The 19,362-nt window shown below is 45.2% G+C and overlaps 1 protein-coding gene across 1 annotated transcript in view; it reads right to left on the reverse strand.

Moving 5' to 3' along the window:
• The window catches only part of LOC115392908 (ryanodine receptor 2-like), a 274,406-nt gene that overhangs the window by 140,889 nt on the left and 114,155 nt on the right, over positions 1-19,362 (reverse strand). Inside the window, 15 exon segments of the mRNA XM_030097575.1 lie at positions 7,294-7,468; positions 7,785-7,889; positions 12,197-12,249; positions 12,917-13,021; positions 13,158-13,207; positions 13,209-13,285; positions 13,287-13,310; positions 14,164-14,323; positions 16,506-16,543; positions 16,545-16,587; positions 16,742-16,776; positions 16,778-16,843; positions 18,374-18,484; positions 18,565-18,725; positions 18,728-18,768. Coding sequence (XP_029953435.1) covers positions 7,294-7,468; positions 7,785-7,889; positions 12,197-12,249; positions 12,917-13,021; positions 13,158-13,207; positions 13,209-13,285; positions 13,287-13,310; positions 14,164-14,323; positions 16,506-16,543; positions 16,545-16,587; positions 16,742-16,776; positions 16,778-16,843; positions 18,374-18,484; positions 18,565-18,725; positions 18,728-18,768 — 1,244 coding nt within the window.

Consider the following 19,362-nt stretch of genomic DNA (forward strand, 5'->3'; position numbering starts at 1 on the left):
ACTGGAAAGTGGTTTTTTTTTGGTGTGTATGCGTGTGTTTCTGATCCGTTAGTGACAGGCTACCTGCACCGGACGCGCCATGCATGGAGCAGTGGGTCGCCCTGCAGGAGAAAGTCTGCTGTACTTTGTGCTGACAGCGCTAATGCGGCGAACCATGGTCAGTTCTCCGTTATTTTCTACCATGGCCTAAGTCAAAATCTCGGTAAAATAAAATACTAAGGGATGGTAAAAAAAAAAAAAAGATGTGAAAAAAGGGGCAAATCTGACAAAAATATTGTAATCCTAAAATGCATGTTTTTTAGCAGACTGGTGCCAAAGTGGAGCCACTGAGGCAATGTTAACTTACAAGAGCAAGGTGACTGGAACCTGCTTGAGAAACTTTAGATGTATTTGGAAGTCTGAAACATCCAAATAAAATAGAATAAATTCACTAATGTTTTGTCTGAATTCACAGTGAAACAAAAAAGACAGACTCTTGATTGTGTTTTTTTTCTTTACAAAATTAAGTTAAAATGAATGAATTATGACACAGTAAATGAGAAATTGGGACTTGAAGTGAACCACAGTGAAATTTAAGGTCTTCCTGAATTGGAAAAAATGTTTTGTTTGATGCTGACTGCAGGAAGGTTCTGCTCTGTTCCAGCTTTAACAGGCGTTATCCTATTGATGACAAGTAAAACACCCAAGACTGCTTCCTGATTATATAATATATTAATTTAGTATTTTAGGGCTTGTTCAGTGGTGTTTTCTTTTATAATTTCCGTTTTGTTTTTACTGTGGCAGGTGGACAAAGATGCTGGTGGGATGAAGGATAAGGAAACCCTGTCAAAGTCTCCTCATTCTGGAGCTGTGTGGAGGCCAGCTTTACACTTTCTGTTGTGTTTGCTCCTCTTCAGTTTCATGCAGTTTTATTTTCACTACAAATTCTTGTCAGTTCCTGAATGATTTTATTGCAGAATATCATTGTCAATAAAGATTTTATTTTTGTATTAAACTGTTTCAAACTCAAGCCAGTCTTTTTTAATATTTCCCACTCTAATTATATTGATTCATATCTATGATTTCATTAATGCTGGTTTCTGCTGCTGTTAAAGCAGTGAAGAGACCAGAGAGACTGTTTTACCTGCCTGTACAGAGCCCAGCCTTACCTCACAGTGAAGCTGTGTGTTTTACAACCAGGAGCTCCAAGTCTGCAACAAAGACCGGCGAAGAGGCCAGGATGCAGGGCGAAACACTTTTTGTTTACAAAATGTGAAAAACTTCACAGATTGTCAGTTATCAGTGTGTGCATGGATGTGGTTGTGTGTTAAACGATGACAAAAAGCTGTGCTACTGAACCCACATGAGTGGCGTGCACGGGGCATCCACCAGCCGTCGTGTGTGCCTTAGAGAGAGATGAGGAGGAATTTAAGTACAGATGTATCCTACAGAGTCAACCAGTATGCAGCCACTGACATATAGAGGTTGTCACAAATATTTGAGTCCATTCAGCCTCCATTTGAGGGTATAAATATCAGAGCAATTCAATAATCCTTTCTGGACAGTTTTATCTTTATAAAGAGATACTCTTAAATCCCTGTTTAAAAAAAAGACAGCAAATCAGTCAAAACAAAAGATTTAATTAATACAAATTTATGAATCTTAAGAGAAATTTAACCGTGGTGTAGATTTGGCTGAACCATAATATCGATGCTGTTTGTTATAAAGGACATTGTTCAAATCTAAATTGAGAAGAAAGCACAAAGTTTCACTTAAAAAAAAAAATGTTCGAAAATTTTCAGTCAAATCATTTTTTTTTGTGAATGATATTTTGCTTTTGCAAAACAGACTGAGTTTGTTTGTGAATCATTGGCTGTGAATAAAACACATTTTTTGTGTTGGAGAGGTTTGGCATTAATTTGACTCCATAGCAGACCTCCGCCACAGCTGAAATCAGTCACCAGCAACAATAAGAACACGATATATAATAACACAACACTGTGATCGGAGTGGAGCGCTGCAGCGTGCGGTGCCTCTCTCTCTCGCCCTCTCTCCCTGTGTGTGTGTGTGTGTGTGTGTGTGTGTGCTTATCTGAAAAGGAAAACCGAAAAGCAACATAATTTATGTTATTTTACTTCATTTTAATTTGAAAATTGACCGGATTCTCTCGTATTTTCCGTTCCTGACTTCCCGTCTGACGCGATCTGCTCTGTCCAGCTTCACAGCTGGCGGTCCACGGCGCGAGCCGCTACACGCGCCGGTATGAACCGTCAGCTAGGTTAACACGGGCGCCGATCTGAAACTGGGTGCTTCGTACTTCCGCTTCCGCGAGCGGCGTGTCCTGTGTGAACCAGGTGTTTGTCGCCCCCTGTCGGCGGGCCTGCCCAACCATGTGAAAGACTGCCTATCTCTAAATGATAAAGAATCCTTTAAAAAATTCCTGGATCCAGACAGTGATCCAGATCATCACCAAAATTTAATCAATTCTAAGTTAGCCCAAGATCCACCTTTCCACTAAGTTTCATTGCAATCCGTCCATTACTTTTTCCGTAATGTTGCTAACAATCCAACCAACCAACCAACCACAAACCACAGACGGACGTGATTCCATAACCTCCTGGCGGAGGTAATAAACGTGGACATATCACTTGAGCAATGGGACAAAATAAGAGACCTTTTTCACACTTCCTGGTTTTTTAGCCGGAAATACGCAATCAGTGGGTAACTTTGCTTCCGGTAGCACTGCCACAAGCTAAAAACAAACGATGCTGTACCCGGTTGCTTTTCTAATGGGCTGAAGCAGCCTTATCTTAATTTTCACTCGTTTCCGAAGAACGGAGAGGTCAGACAGAAGTGGGTTCAGGCCATTAGGCGGGGAGGGGCCCGGATTTGTTCTTAACGAGGGGAGCAGCACGTCTGCAGCCGACATGTCACTCCGGCGGCTACGTCCAGGAGCTAAGTGTTAGCCGCCGCAAAACTGATGCTGTTCCAAGTCTCTTCAGCTGGAATGAGTTCACACCGCTTCCTACCAGGAGTCGGTGTCGGCCGCTGCTCCACACGGCAGTCTGTGGAGCGTCTGTCCAGGAAGTGGAGAGCAAACAGAGAGAAACTGCAGCGATGGAGGATAAACTGGACCATGACTCTGCGACCCGCCTCCTGCAGGTAAGAAACTCCATCTGTTGTAAACAGATTACATATATATTTTATTTTTCTTATATAAATGTGTGTGTGTGTGTCAACAGGGTCTATTATTTTAATAAATTGTATAAAGACCAGAATTATCTTTCTTCTGAATCACCACAGGTGTTCTGGATGAGGTGTCAGGTTACATCAGAGACCTGGAAGCCAAACTGCAGAGTGTTCCCTGCCGTCCCGGCCGTCTTCAGTCGAATTGATGTATAAATAAAGTTTGATTGATTTCCATGTAACACATTCTTTGTTACTGTTCCTTTGTGGGGAGAGGATTGAATTTAACCGTGCAACCACATCTGAAAAAGTGAAATCATACACACTGCAACAAGCACAATTAATTCAACTGAGGCTTAAGATATTTTATCAATAAGAATCCATTCATTTGATTTAAACACATACAGGCCAAGGCCATGTTCTGAACAATTCATTTAACGAATGAAATATCAAATGAGCTGTGTAACTAATCACCATGTGTGCATTTACAAGTATGTACAATGTTAGATCACTATGCTAAACTGTAAAATATCAATGTGATAAAATATCAAAACAATCATGTTACAGCAGTGCAGCAAATATTTACAACAGACAACAGAAGTATAAGTTAGAGAGGGAATCCTGAGACCAAGGAGGAGGAAGAACTGGGAGTTCAGGAGCCGAGTGGTGCTGGATCAGATCACTGGATGTTTCATGTGGATAAAGGTAAGGCATGGGGCATCCAGGTGGGACAGGGCCATGGAACCTGCTCTATTTCAGACAAGCCATCCAGCACAGGAGCACTGAGAGGCCGGGGTTGTTCCTCATGCAGCCTGGGTCCAGCCGCCATCAAGTCAGGGTCGGAAACCGTCCTAAAAAAAGATACATAAAGCCTCGACTTATTTGTGCTTCTGTTTTGGGAAAATGTAGTTACAGTAGTTACACCTGGCCATCATTACACAAAGGCATTAGCATTTAGCTGTCACAAAAGTGAAATGTTGGACATTATTACCTGCAGATGCCTGGTACAGTGTGGACTGAAGACCCCTCTCACCAGCTGCTGTCGGCTTTCACACCACATCACTCACAGGTTCTGGATGAATTCCCTGAAACCAACGGTGAAATATGTTCATTTTTGCAGAGAATTGTAGTAATACAAGTCTGTGTGTGTGTGTTGTTTTTTTTTTTATCAATTTCAGGACACAAACAAAAAAGACAACATATGGTAAACACAAGCACTTCATGAAAACAGAGTAAATAAACGACCTTATTAAACACCACCTGAGTCCTCGCTCTGTGCCACTGCTGTAGCTCATGCAGGCCAGAGATGGAGGACAGTCTGCAGGCCAGACTGTGTGTAATGCGCTGTCTGATGAAGCAGGGCCACAGCGTGGTTGAACAACCCTCTTCCTGCTGCACAGCCACAGGAAAACGCCATCAGACGTCCACTGTCAACAGCAAGCGTCATCTGTACAGAAATGGAGAAGAATGATGAACAAGACATCGTGGAGATACGTCACTGTCAGTGGTAATCAGAGTTGGGTATATAACGACAAGTAACGAGCGTTACAAGTAGTTAAATTACTTTTGATGGGAACGAGTAGTGTAACGGCACTACTCCTTCTAGATTGGTAGTCAAACTAGCGTTACAAATGAAACGCTACGATCGTTACTTTTACAATGACTGCAAATAGAGCAACCAGAATATTATTATTTAAGCAGAGTTTTTTTTTTTTTTTTTACCACCAGTAGATGAACGGCGGCCATACGAGCAGCTGCTGGCTCTCTCTCCCGGGTCAGGCTGATGGAACCGTGAACGTAAAATTGGTTGCCTTATATAACTTTGTGCCCTGACAACACTGCACTCCCTCCTACTGTAAATGCCCCTTTTAAAGGAACACTCCGAAGATCAGGGACCCACGCCCTTTCCCTGTCACTGACAAAGTTAGACAAGCTCATAAATCCCTGTGTCTCTGGCTCCCAGCTGTTAGCATCGTAGTAGCTTAGCTCGAAGCTTAGCTAGAAGTCAATCAGAGCCGGACTACGAAAGTGGACAGAATCCTCCTTCCAGTGGTCCAGGGGACGGCGTGTCAGCACGTGAAGTAAATCCCAATGGTGATAAAACATTTTAAAAGACGTGTTTTCTTTTCATTCGTTAAAAAAAAAAAAAACGTTTTGATCCACAGACCTGCGCATGGCAGCGCTCCACGGTGGGATATAAGGGAGCACAGCTCCGCGGAGCACTATGCAGTAACGAGGAGTGTAACTTCGTTACTATTTCCATGGAGTAATCAAGTAGTGTAAGGCACTACTTTTTTCAAAAGTAACTAGTAACGGGTAACTCTTTACTTTTTTGAGTAACGGACCCCAACTCTGGTGGTAATAGACGGTAACAGCTGATAGCAAGGCGATTTGCAGTGCACCTCCCACAACCCTTTTTTTCCCCAAAATAGCTAACTTTTACAATATATTTTCACACACACACAGTACAATAGAAATACACCACACAGCTGGTTTGGTTGAGTGGGGGATGCTCTCCTCTGGCCACAGATCTGTTATAGAAACAGATAACAGCAGCGAGACTTATAACCTGTGGAATGAAGTGAAATAAAAGGACAAAGAAAAAGAGCGGAGTCGAGGCTTGCTGTATAAGATAAGGCTGGGATGGACGGCCCGTCAGCAGAGAGCTGCAGCAGCAGCTGCAACGGCAGGAACTTCTGCTCTCTGTGGTCAAACCTCTGGTTTGAGGCTCCTGGCTTTTCCTCTGCACCGGCAGCACCTTGCCCTCCACTGTCAGCTGGCTTTTTAATGCATTTGATACTATGATGACGATAAGACACGCACAAAAACACGTTAGCAGAGAGCTAACGCTGTTAGCTGTTGGGCTAATCAATGATAGCATTTGTCTAATATCATATCTGAAAGACGTTCACTGAAACAGCCAGAAAGAGAACAGACGGTTGTCGTCATGCTGCAAATGAAACTTAAATGTTTGGATACAGTTATCAGGATCTACACATGAAAAAGTATGTCTAAGTACAGTTGCTAGGGTTCAGTAGCACTTAGGCTAACATGCTAACTCTCTACTTACCTTCGTGTTTTTCTATGAAGTTTTCGTGGAAAAACTTGTATCCTTTCTTCATCTTTGACTTTTTTGTCACTGACTTCTCTTCCACCATCCTTTCCACACAGCGAAGGAAATGCTGTTAAATGTTGAGACATGGACTGAAAATGCGACCCTCTCGGAGAAAATGAATGGGACTTGGCGCTGGACCAGAAGAAAAGTTACCCACTGATTGCATATTTCCGGTTTTTGTGAAAAAGGTCTAGTAAGCTGTTTAAACCACCTCTTGCTCTGCTCACTGGCAAGAGTTTAGTTGGAAAGCACGGTACTGTCGTAACTCCAAAGCAACAGCTCAGAATAAATTCAAATAGTTCTACGTGTTTAAAGGGGATGTGGTGAGACGGGTGCTCACCATATACACATTATCTGGTCCTGTATAAAAATGAACTGGAGTTGGTCTGAAAATTGTAAAAAAAAAAAAAAAAAAAAACTTTCAAAATATCCCAAATTGTGCTTGGAAATCTACCGACAGACCTAAAAAACAACGAAAATACTTAAAATTTTTAATGCCACAGCAAAAAAAAAAAAAAAAAAATCACTCACAAACGCTCCAAACAGACCCGCCAAAAGTTGAGAACTGGTTTAAAACTCAGGAGTTGGAGAGATTAACGTTCATGTCAGGCTACAACCAGCACTTTGGTTCAGCTATTCAGCTACATGGGGCAAATGGTTACGAATGTTTAATTCATGATTTCTGCCATCTTGGACACCATGATAGCAAAGTCTTTTTTTTATTATTCTCTATTATAATGAATTTTTAATATTGTATTAATGTCAACACTAATTGTTGTTGTTCTTGTTCTTATGTTATAAAAAATGTTAATAAAAGTAAAGTTGAAAAAAAACTCCAAACCTTCTGTGAGGACAGTACTGACTGCTCATGTCAGTCATGGTTCTAATAAGAAGGGAGAACTGGGAACGCCTAAACTGAGGAAATGAGTTCCTGCATTTTAGTGAAATCCTCACATGTTGCCCGCTTTGCCCGGCTGATACCCAGGTCCAGGGTAGTGTGTCTCATCACTGACCTTCACCAGGGTCAAAGTCTTTAAAGGCCAGCTCAGAGCCCGAGTCGTCCAGCAGCACTTCCCCGTTCAGCGTGAACATCATGGTGTGTTCGTTCAGATCCACCATGCAGCCCACCACGTCCCCCGTCTGCCAGGCCCGGCCGAAGTGCTCGTTCCCCTGGTGCCAGCGCTGCACCTGCAGTGCACGCACACACACACACACACACACACACACACACACACACACACACACACACACCTTTCTTAGCGTCACTGAATGGATGACAGAATGGATGAGACATGAAGAGTTTTAGAGCTTGTGTAAAATGTGAAGCTGGTTTCGGTGAAGCCCAGAGCACTGCAGCCTGTACTGCACAGCAGATCACATGCTTTAAAACTGAGCCATTAAAATCCACATGGGCTGGGGAAAGGATGATATAGTTTAATGACAAAGAAAATAACAAGAGGTAAACATAAAGAATGATTGAGTGAGTAAAGACACATTGCAGAACCTTGAAGCCATCAAACACAAAGGCCTGGTCATCAGATCCCAGCTCCTGGTCCGGTAGACATCCCGGTCTGGCCCAGCCCACTCTCATCTCTCCAGAGGTTAATACCTGGAGGGAGGTCAGGGTCAGTGTTCAGCTGCTTAACTCTTCAGAAACCTGTGTCTTCCACAAAGATCACTTTCCTCAAACTCAGCTGAGAGTAGCCTGAAATATTCCGGATAAAAACCTGCCGTCTGAATCCCAGACAGACTGATGTGAGCAAAGCTCTCCACCATGTCTTAAGCTTTTAACACGCATTTCCTCACAAGCTCACCCTGATGGTAACGCTACTGATGGCGCTGTTGCAGTCCTGTGAGCTCCCTCTGGCTTCCTCCCATGTTAATTGATCACCCTAAACTGGCCCTTGGTTTGAATGTGAAAGTGAATGTTGTCGATATGTGTCAGCCCCTGTGGCAGACCGGTGGAACTGTCAAGGGTGGAGGTGAACCCCGCCCTTGTCCGAAGTAGCTGGGACTGACTCCAGCCCCCCGAGACCCTGAAAAGACAAGCAGCTTGGAAAATGAATGAATGATGCTACAAGCATGGGAGGAAGCTGAAGTCCATGTTCAAAACTCTTCTGCTAAACAGAAGCTCGTGTGGATCGAACTGTCAATACACAAAGCCTTTAGCCAATCAGGAACTCTGTCAGCTGGAGTTCACCTACAAAACACAACACCTTTACAGCACATCTTTCACAACAGGACAAATACAAAATTATGCACGAAATACAAGACTCTAAAAAGTAACTCAGAGAAGCTTTTAACACCACTTGATTTAATACATGGATCCAAGTAAAAAATTGTAATTAGTTGGTTATGATAAACTTTCTAAGTTTCAAACTTATTTTTTTCAAGTTATGAATAAATAAAAAATGTTCCTAATTACAATCACTTAATTTGCTTGCAGATTGAACTCAAAATTCATTGTTGATGGGTTTAAAACAAAATTCAATTTATTATAACTTAACAAACTTGGCTTGATAATTTAATTTTGTCAACACTGACTTCACAATTTTAAGTTCCCTCTCGCCACACACCATGCCGGGACCAGTTGGACAGTGGGTTAGCAGGATGAAAAACCTCGATACAAGCAACATTTCATGGCGAGTAAAATTTATTTCTATAGTTCTAGTGGGGTAAGGACACCACATCGGCGTGGTTAGTGTTGGTCACAGCATAAAGGAAGCAGGCTCTTTGAAGAACTCAACATTGTCCTAGGCTTTACTTCTTATTGTCTCATGCTAGCTGTTGCCAAAGCTGTCCGTCCCTGGGAGAGGGATCCCTCCATACTGTGGTTCTCCCCAAGAGTTCTTCTTTTCCCACTGGGTTTCTGGAGTTTTTTCTTGCCGGATGTGAGGGTCTAAGGCGGTGGTTGCTTCGTTTTGTCTCGTTACTGTGAATTTGACATATTAACATTATGCTTATTCACTGTTTTTATTTTACCAACCAATGTAACATCTTGAAGCCTCTGAGGCAGCTGCTGTTGTGACACTGGGCTGACATTGATTGATTGTGACATTGATTGATTGATTGAATTTAACAATGATGATGGTAGTGCCGCAATGCGTCATGGGAGTTTGGGATGAGATATTCAAGATTTAAACACTGATTTCATGATTTATTTCAATTTTCTGATGTTAATAGTGTTATTGATAGTTGTGTTTGGTTGTGTTCTTGTTGTTCAGTTAATCTAAATAGTTTAGTTACTTTTTGTGTCAACCTGGAATGAGAAGTATTGAGCATTAATCTGCCCCTGCTACTACTCTAAACCTATAGAGTTCAACAGAACAGTTCCCATATGCCTCTGGGGTTATTAAAGGCCTGTGTCTTCCTGTACAGAATCAGTCCACATTGGCTATGACAGTATTCTATTCCCAATAATCACAATATTAAAGCGATACTTCAACGTTTTGGCAATTTGGCCCATCTAGGGCAATTCGGTAGTCATTTAGAACAGCATACTTACTTTTTTTGTGAGGGCGATCTGTTGTTTATTCAGCGGGGGGTCTGAGGAGAGCTTCACGGCGGACATAATGGAAGTGGATGGTACAGTTGCTTCCCTCGTCAAACTCATCAAATACACAATCCAACAACCCCAGAACACTTTGGTGGACACGTTATAATCCACACATTCACTACACTGTGAAATATTGATGCAAAATTATGAGATTGAGTGGTTTTTGCAAAGATTGTTAAGACGGAACTACTTACTAAACATGGCGTCTGGGCGTAGTGATTTCAAAAGAAAAAGTAGTTCCCAGTATTTGCTTCAATGTCGTAACGCTACAATATTATTTGTAGGTGTTTCACAGCGTAGTGAATGTGCGGATTATAACGTATCCATCCGAGTGTTTTGGGGTTGTTGGATTGTGTATTTGATGAGTTTGACGAGGGAAGCAACTGTACCATCCACTTCCATTATGTCCGCCGTGAAGCTCTCCTCAGACCCACCGCTGAATAAACAACAGCTCGCCCTCACAAAAAAAGTAAGTATGCTGTTCTAAATGACTAGGGAATTGCCCTAAATGGGCCAATTTGCCAAATGTTGAAGTATCGCGTTTAAGGTTAATCAAAAAACTGGCCATTTTAACTACTTAAAAGCGGGCAGCCAATTTATTTGAGTAATCAACATAAAAATCTTGCATTTATTAAGTAAGCAGTACTTAAAATGATCTTTGACTGATGACAAAAAATGAATTGACCCAAAGTAATATAGATTGTTGGTTCAAATGTAATTTCTGATGAGGTTGCCATAAACGTAAAAGAACTAACGCAAACTGTTTGCGTTGATTTTTTTGTTGAGTCCAGACATTTCTTTTTAGAGTGAACATTTGGTTGTGTGTGACAATGTGGCATTCTGGTTCTCTGCTACTGTCCTGAGCTCCATCTACCTCCACCCCCCAGGATGTCTGAGCTCCATCTACCTCCGCCCCCCAGGATGTCTGAAGCTCCATCTACCTCCACCCCCCCAGGATGTCTGAGCTCCATCTACCTCCACCCCCCCCAGGAATGTCTGAGCTCCATCTACCTCCCCCCCCCCCCAGGAATGTCTGAGCTCCATCTACCCCCCCCCCCCCTCCCCCCCCCCGGATGTCTGAGCTCCATCTACCTCCACCCCCCCAGGATGGCTGAGCTCCATCTACCTCCACCCCCAGGATGCTGAGCTCCATCTACCTCCACCCCCCCAGGATGTCCTGAGCTCCATCTAACCTCCCCCCCCCAGGATGTCTGAGCTCCATCTACCTCCAACCCCCCAGGATGTCTGAGCTCCATCTACCTCCCCCCCCAGGATGTCTGAGCTCCATCTACCTCCAACCCCCCCAGGATGTCTGAGCTCCATCTACCTCCGCCCCCAGGATGTCTGAGCTCCATCTACCTCCACCCCCCCAGGATGTCTGAGCTCCATCTACCTCCCCCCCCCCCCCCCAGGATGTCTGAGCTCCATCTACCCCCCCCCCCCCCCCTCCCCCCCCCCTGATGTCTGAGCTCCATCTACCTCCACCCCCCCAGGATGTCTGAGCTCCATCTACCTCCACCCCCCAGGATGTCTGAGCTCCATCTACCTGCAACCCCCCCAGGATGTCCTGAGCTCCATCTACCTCGCCCCCCAGGATGTCTGAGCTCCATCTACCTCCAACCCCCCCAGGATGTCTGAGCTCCATCTACCTCCCCCCCCCAGGATGTCTGAGCTCCATCTACCTCCAACCCCCCAGGATGTCTGAGCTCCATCTACCTCCGCCCCCCAGGAGTGGTCCGAGCTCCATCTACCTCCAACCCCCCAGGATGTCTGAGCTCCATCTACCTCCAACCCCCCCCAGGATGTCTGAGCTCCATCTACCTCCCCCCCCCAGGGATGTCTGAGCTCCATCTACCTCCACCCCCCCAGGATTGTCTGAGCTCCATCTACGCTCCCCCCCCAGGATGTCTGAGCTACATCTACCTCCACACCCCCCAGGATGTCTGAGCTCCAATCTACCTCCCCCCCCCAGGATGTCTGAGCTCCATCTACCTCCCCCCCCACCCCAGGATGTCTGAGCTCCATCTACCTCCATCCCCCCAGGATGTCTGAGCTCCATCTACCTCCATCCCCCCAGGATGTCTGAGCGCCATCTACCATCCCCCCCCCAGGATGTCTGAGCTCCATCTACCTCCCCCCCCCAGGATGTCTGACTCCATCTACCTCCAACCCCCCCAGGATGTCTGAGCTCCATCTACCTCCAACCCCCCCAGGATGTCTGAGCTCCATCTACCTCCCCCCCCCGGATGTGCTGAGCTCCATCTACCTCCCCCCCCGAGATGTCGAGCTCCATCTACCTCCCCCCCCCAGGATGTCGAGCTCATCTACCTCCGCCACTCTGATGTCTGAGCTCCATCTACCTCCGCCCCCCCCAGATTGTCTGAGCTGTTTGTTGTGTTGGTGATGAACAGTTCTGGGGATGAGATTAACGTTGAGCTGAGACTGAAGGATGGGAATGCAGGCTGCGTTCAGAGTTGTGAACATGTGACTTCAGTTTTGACAATGCATGATAGCGATTGAAAAAAAAAAATTCTATGCTATGTTCCATTTGTGGGCCTGGTAAAGTGTGTAGCCTATATTTGAAAACCATGATTAGAGCATGTTTCCTCCCACTAACGGATGTACTTATGCTGATTTCATGAGAGAGTCCGTCATTGCGGTGGACCCTCACGAACTGACAGCTCTGTTTGAGCCATAGATACACAATGATCCATCTACAATCATTTAATTAGAACAGACAGAGAGAAATTCTTCAAAGACACAATCAGTCATATTCATATAACTACTGAGCAACTCTGCTACTTGTTGTAATTGTATGCAATACAAATATCTTGTAGGTGAAATACAGTTTTATTTCTTCATCATATTGTGAAGTAAGCTCAAAATATGAGAATATTGTATCGAAGGAATCAGTGCAGTGCACCAGCAGTTTCTGTCAGTAACTATAAACTGAGAAGGTCTGAAGCCCTTATTAAAGTCACACAGTGGATTACACATTAAGGTAAGCAAAGCCTATGGTGCAGAAAACATGGAAAACTGTTTTCTGACAGCACAATACTTTCTGTGGTTTTGCTCCCCACCTCCAGCTTCGAAGTACCACTTTCCAGTGTTGACACAGTAAGTTTTCTCTGCTCGAAAAAATGCGAAACCTCTCTGCTGACATGTTGCTGAGTCCGACTGAGCTGCTGGAGAAAACAGAGCAGAGAGGAACAGGATCCTCACGTAGCATCGCAAAGAATACCAAGCTTCAAGGAATCATTTGACGGGTAAGGAAAGTGTACAAAGTACAGAAACAGATCTTCCTGTGGACAGGTGCAGTACCGTGGTCCTGGTCAGGAGCTTCCAGGTTGTACACATATCCCAGCAAGTCCGACAGCTTCTCTCAGGCTGTCCTTGTTTGACTTCTTGGTCCTCTCATCCAGCAGAGTGTAGGGAACCAGACGGGGGTTTTCTTCTTCTCCGGTTCTTCACATCCTGATAAACAAACAAAGCAATAACAGCTTGGTCAGTGTCTGGAGTGAGGGAAGTAAGGCATCTGCACCTCTTGAATGATCCGGAGTCAGTAAGCTGTGTAGCGTTTGGGACTCGTTCAGCGGCCGCGGTGCTGTCTGAGAACAGCGGCTACATCTCTGTGCAACAGGGAAAACTGATTTCTGAGCACGGCTGCTGCGCATGTGCACTACAGCCATACACAAGCTGTTGCCGTCCACATACAAGAAGCATTCCTTCATAACAATGGAAAAGGTCTTCACTCTTCAGATCAGCAGCTCCTCTCCAATTAAGTGTATATTTACAACAAACTCATCTAGATCACATGCACAGATATATTTTTCCACAAACAAGGCGTACTGAGTGGGATACATGACAAAGAAAGACAGTTTAAAGGATCATTGATGTGTACAGCTCACTGATCTCTGGAGACCACCAGGGGGCATCCTAACCCAACTTAGTTACAGTAACTGGTGACATTACATTGCTCATCTGGTGATCAACGGTTTGAGATCTGATGTGTCAAATCTGACAGGGGTGTTGCTCAGGGTACTGTTTCAGTCCCTGTTCTCTTTTTATTGTACGTGATGCCTCTTGGTCAGCTGAGACGCAGTTTTAAAAATATGCCTGTATCACTCAACATGTTTCTGTTACCTGGAGCAGTGCTAAGTTGAATTGGAGAATCCCTACCTCCAACCAATCAATGGTCTCTGGCCCCTGCCCGAAGTGGAGTTTGAGGTACTTTGTGAATGAAGTAACTAGTAAATGTAATCAGTTACAATTTTTCCAGTAACTAGCACAACACTGGATGTCACGCACATGGGTTCCAGTCTCACACCTGTTGGATCCCGTAGGTCCAGCCCTGACGGATGCGGTCTCTCGCCCAGACGTTGTGTGCATTTTCAGCCAGCTTGTCCACCATGGCTTCCTGAGAGGAGGTGAGCTTGATGTGGCTCAGGTCCAGTGGAGCAGGTTTATAGCCGCTGGACAATTCATATCTGTGCAGAGAGAAAGAGAAAGAGAAAGAGAAGGAGTTAAATATTCCCCTCTTACAAACTGCATTGTTGTCGCCTTAAAGCTATAGTGCGTAACTTTTAAATGTCTATGAATGTCTGTTTTAGCCAAGCCACTACCAGTGGAGATGACAAAATGCAGATTAAGCCGATCGGCTCCTCTAACATGTCGCGGGATTTTTCAATATATATATTTCTTGCTTTGCGTGTCGACCGGCGACATTCCCGCGCTGGCGAGCAGAAATGACGCATTTTACGTCACAAACAAGAAGGGAGGGGGAGGACGCGCAGAGCGTCTCATAGCAACAGGCTCAGCTCAGGCAGAATGAGGAAGCGGCATGGCGGATAATCCAAAGAAAAGGCCGAGAAAGAGTCCTGGAGTGGATCCTACCACCAGAAAAAAAAGCCTGGACGGTTGGGAGAAGGAAAGTGACCGACGGAGAAGGCAAACTTGTCAGGTACAAATTAGCAGGCACCTTGTCTCCCGTTTTGTAATAAGCTATTTGTGTTTCTGTGCAAAAAAAACAAACAAAAAACAAAAAAAAACAATAATTACCTCTTCGGAAGAGTCCGTCCTTTTTTCCACCAGCTGTCCTTATTCACACACAATAAAAACCGTTCCAACGGTGATTGGCGCTGTGGAAACGCGAATCACTGTGGGCAGATTGGGGTGAGGGGGAGGGGGTGAGGAGGGGACCACCGGGGTGTACTCATATGGAAGCGCCGGCTTTATTGTTGTAAGAACGCAGAATTCCGCTAGAGGGCGACCAAAGTTACGCACTATAGCTTTAAGATAAAACACTGGAGGGCTTGACAGAGGCAATCCAGAGATCCTTTAACTTAATCTTATCTTCATATCAAACTTGACGACAACTAATGATCAGAATTAATACATAAACATTTATTCAATGATCTGCCTTTTGCTTTGAGAAAATGTTTTGCTTGATTCAAACAGTGCCTGGTGTCCCTGGTGTCCATCATCAGACCTTAAAGACGTCCCTCGTTAGACCTTAACGGCCTCATTCCACAGCATGTCCGCTTCCGCTCCGGACTGCCTCCGGAGTGTATGCGAGGCCCAACGCCTACTGCATACGTCAGCTCCACTCCACCCCCGCTCCGCCGAGCCACCCAACCCCGAGGAGAGAGATGTTGCAGATACAGGAGATCACGCAGTTATTGCTCCTCTTTTATAATGGGTTGGCCTCTTATTATTTAAATCAAAGTGTATTGCCAAAGTACCATGAGCCAGTACAGTCATGAACACTCACTACCAGGCTGTAAGTGATTTAACTCGCCATCCCTGTAAAACTGGCGCCATGTCCACCAATACTTTCTCCTTTTGTTGGTGTCTTTGTAGAAAGAATGACTCTGATCATAAAGTATTTTGTGGCTTTCAGCTTCCAAAATGAGTGTCTCCTCTCATCCATTGTAGTGCTTGTGAGTGCGAATGAAGTTCATGTGACAGGATGTGAGGGCCCCTTAAGGGCATTCAAAAACAAAAAAACTCTCTCTAGATATATGTGTATATGAAATATAGCATCCACAAATATCCATACAGAAGAGTATGAAAATAGTTCATTCAGGATTATTTCACAATATGGTGCAATAAGTGCATTATACATCACATGTATGTCTAGACTTTTACTTTACTACCAATTACATGTCTTAAAATGTAACTACATTCCAGACATACACTCAATTTTATTTTGAAAATCCAGATGTTACTGACATCCTTTTCCTGTATGACAAGATTTAATGTGTGGAGTTTTGATCTGACCGCGCTCTGATGGATCAGAGAATGGACTTTATCTGTATTTTGGATGGAGCGCAGCACGGACCAGGCCACAGAGCGAGTGGAGGATGTGGAAAAATGGTGATTAAAATAGCAATGTATCTGCTGCGGACAGCGGGGCAGAGCGTGTAAACCGCGCCATTCAGCAGGGCCTTGAGGTGTCCACCACACATTTACTTTGACAGAAAATTAAACACAACATGAAAGAAAAACATCACAGGCGACGTAACGTTCAACAGGTATAAGTTGCCTGTACACACCTACTGCCTGTGAAGTGGGTTTCTTATATTACTAGTCAAGAGTTGCTCATTTGTTTGACCTTTTAAATTGGAAATGCATTTAGAAAGTTAACAGCAGAGCTGAGGGTGACATAACGTTGGTGACAGCTTCATGCTTTTCACTTTCTCCACTGCTTTGTTCATCTGCTAAGCCAACGTGGCAGCCTAAAGCCAGGAGAGTCCGGCAACACACAAACCAACAAACCCACTTTACTCCATTCTGAATGCAATTCCACAGAACCAAATGATGGCGAACAGTCCTTGAGGTGTTATACGGTAGGTGTCACTCAGCATATTTGATGCAGATTCATGGAAGCTCACTGCAGGATGCATTACTTGAGAGTCTCCAGAGACATCTGCAGGTTGTCAGCTTCGTTCCTGCTCAGGGAGCTGCGAGAACTCCACCAGGCAAGGGTGCTGCCGCTTGTTTATCATCTCGCACCTGAAAACGCAAACACACACATGCAGTTTGAGAAAACGACAGACCTGATCAATTTGACAGGGTGAACGTCTCATGAAGAACCCCAGAAGGACAACTCCACCCAACTACTGGCCTCAGCACCACATGGAAGCTCCTATCTGCCTATCTGGCATCACAGCGGCTAAGATGAACAGAAACATGGACCAATAACTGGCAATAACAGCAGAGAAGCCGGCACCCAGCTGCTGGTCGACAGGGCGACTGCACAAGACTGTAAGAGCAGAAAGAACCAACCTGAATGCCTAACCACCAAACTCATCACCACACTAGGATACTGGAATGCCAGAAACGGTGAAGCATCAACCATCCAGAAAATGACCCAATGACAACCTGCTAATGAACGCCTCAGACAGTGGAACCCTGTGAGAAGCAGGAGCCAGAGGAGGATCATGGAAAGACAAACCCCTACACGGCATGAACCACCGCAAACTGAAGAAGAGGCTGACAGAGAGAACAGAGAGAGAACAGACCAGTGGCTGGAAAAGGCAGGACAGGAAGAACAGAGGCTTTGATCACGGCTGCACAAGAACAGGACCTAAACAGCAGATCAATAGAACCCGGGGTGGACCAGACCTAGTACAGACCCAGGACCAGACTGAGACAGGAACCCCTGAAACAGTACAGACCATCACAGCAGGGGGCCAGATGCTGCAGGAAAGACCTGGAACCGAAACCCAGGCTGAGAAGAGTTTACAGGAAGATCCTGTGGGGACGGACTGGAGAACCCAAGTCTAGATGGAGAACCCCCCCGAAAGGGTGAAGAACCACCAAGACCAGATCCTGAGGGACTTCAGGAGTCAGACCGACTAACTGGTGAAACAGAAAACTCAGACTGTCCTCATTTCAAGGTTAAAAGACAAGTTTTCTCAAAGCTGCTCCATGGAAATGGACCTCAGAGATCATCTCACCTCAACCAGCAGTTCGTTTAGCTATCAGAAACAAATAGTTCAGCCTGGGATGGCACTGCTATGCATTTGTGTGGGTGTGGTTGTTTAATTTCATGATTTTAACTCATATTTGATTTTAATTGCCTAAAAAGATTTAGTCCTTCCACGTTTACACCTGAGGGGCTGTGGGTTAGCCCTACCCCTAACCAGGGTTCCGCCAGACCTTTCAGTCCGGGCCCACGCTAAATTGTGCAGCGCCCGGACAACGAGAGGAGAAAAAAAAAAAAAAATCTCTCCGACAGTCGAACACCGGCAGCGTTAGCAGCATTAACGCATTAACTGTTAGCGGCGTCAGCAGTGGAACCCCCCCCCCCGGCCAAACTTTTTTCCTGCAGGAAACACTGCTAACCCGTTCAGTCAGCCACCACACTGACCTTAGCTGATAACATGTCAAATGCTCGCATTCAACATCTGATATGATGGTTGTGTTCTACTGGAAATAAAATGTGGGTTCATTAAAATTCTATTTATCGTGTACATCGTGGCTCAGTGTTTAAGGAATCAGACATATAAATGCATAAATTTAGTTTGTGTGACACTCACTGCTCCGAACGTCCAACCCAGCTCAATCTTGTTCATCACCCACAGTTCATGGATGTTTTCTGCCAGTTTCTCCCTGATCCTCTCCAGGTGTGGTGGTAGAACAATCTAGAGAGACAGAGACTGACGATCAGGTCATTTTTCAGCAGGTGTGGTCTGTGGCCCCTCCGGCCAGCCTGGTTTGGTACCTGGCTGGTGTCCACAGGTGTGGGGGTGAAAGCAGCCTGGCTCAGGGTGATGGTGGGGCCCAGCAGCTCTCTGGCTGCAGTCTGGTCCTGGCTGGCCTCCAGCTTCAGCTTCTCCCTGGGCAGCACCGCCTCGTAGCAGGGAGCATACCCAGGCGGGGGAGGAACTTGAACTCCCCGTGACGTCCCCCAAGGAGGAAGCGCACCCTGCAACCGGTATGAAACAGGATCGTATCAGACTACAGGCAGGATTTCAGCAGGACAGATCACACAGAGGTTGTTGGACTGCTCCTCTGAGAGGGTTACGGCACCCTGCCGGACTTTAATGGTTCATGTTGAGCTTCTGGTGTAGTTTTGTTTTCTCCTCCCTGTCTGCTTTGAATTAAGCTGTATAAGGCCGAGTGGTGGCGCAGTAATTAGTGCTCTTGCCTCATAGTAAGAAGATTCTGGGTTCAAACAGGGCCTTTGTGTCTGGAGTTTGCATGTTCTCCCTGTTTGTTCATGGGTTTTGTGCCACAGTCCAAAAACATGCATGTGGGTTCATTGGTTTCAGTAAATTGCCCTTGATGTGAGTGTGTCGGTATGGTGAGCCTGCTCTCGCCCCTGAGCAGCTGACTGGTCTCAGTGGTATAGAGAACTAAAAAATATAATCATCTTGTAAGAAGAGTCCCAACGCTTCAATGTCAAATATATACTAATCCTGAGTGTTCTGGCTAAAAACAAGTCATTCCCTTAAAGTAGGTGTGGTCAATCTCTGGCACCAGACCACAGACAGCATTATTGAGGCTTCATTGTTGAGGA

The sequence above is a fragment of the Salarias fasciatus genome, chromosome 8 (assembly GCF_902148845.1).
Source record: "Salarias fasciatus chromosome 8, fSalaFa1.1, whole genome shotgun sequence".
NCBI lineage: Eukaryota > Metazoa > Chordata > Actinopteri > Blenniiformes > Blenniidae > Salarias > Salarias fasciatus.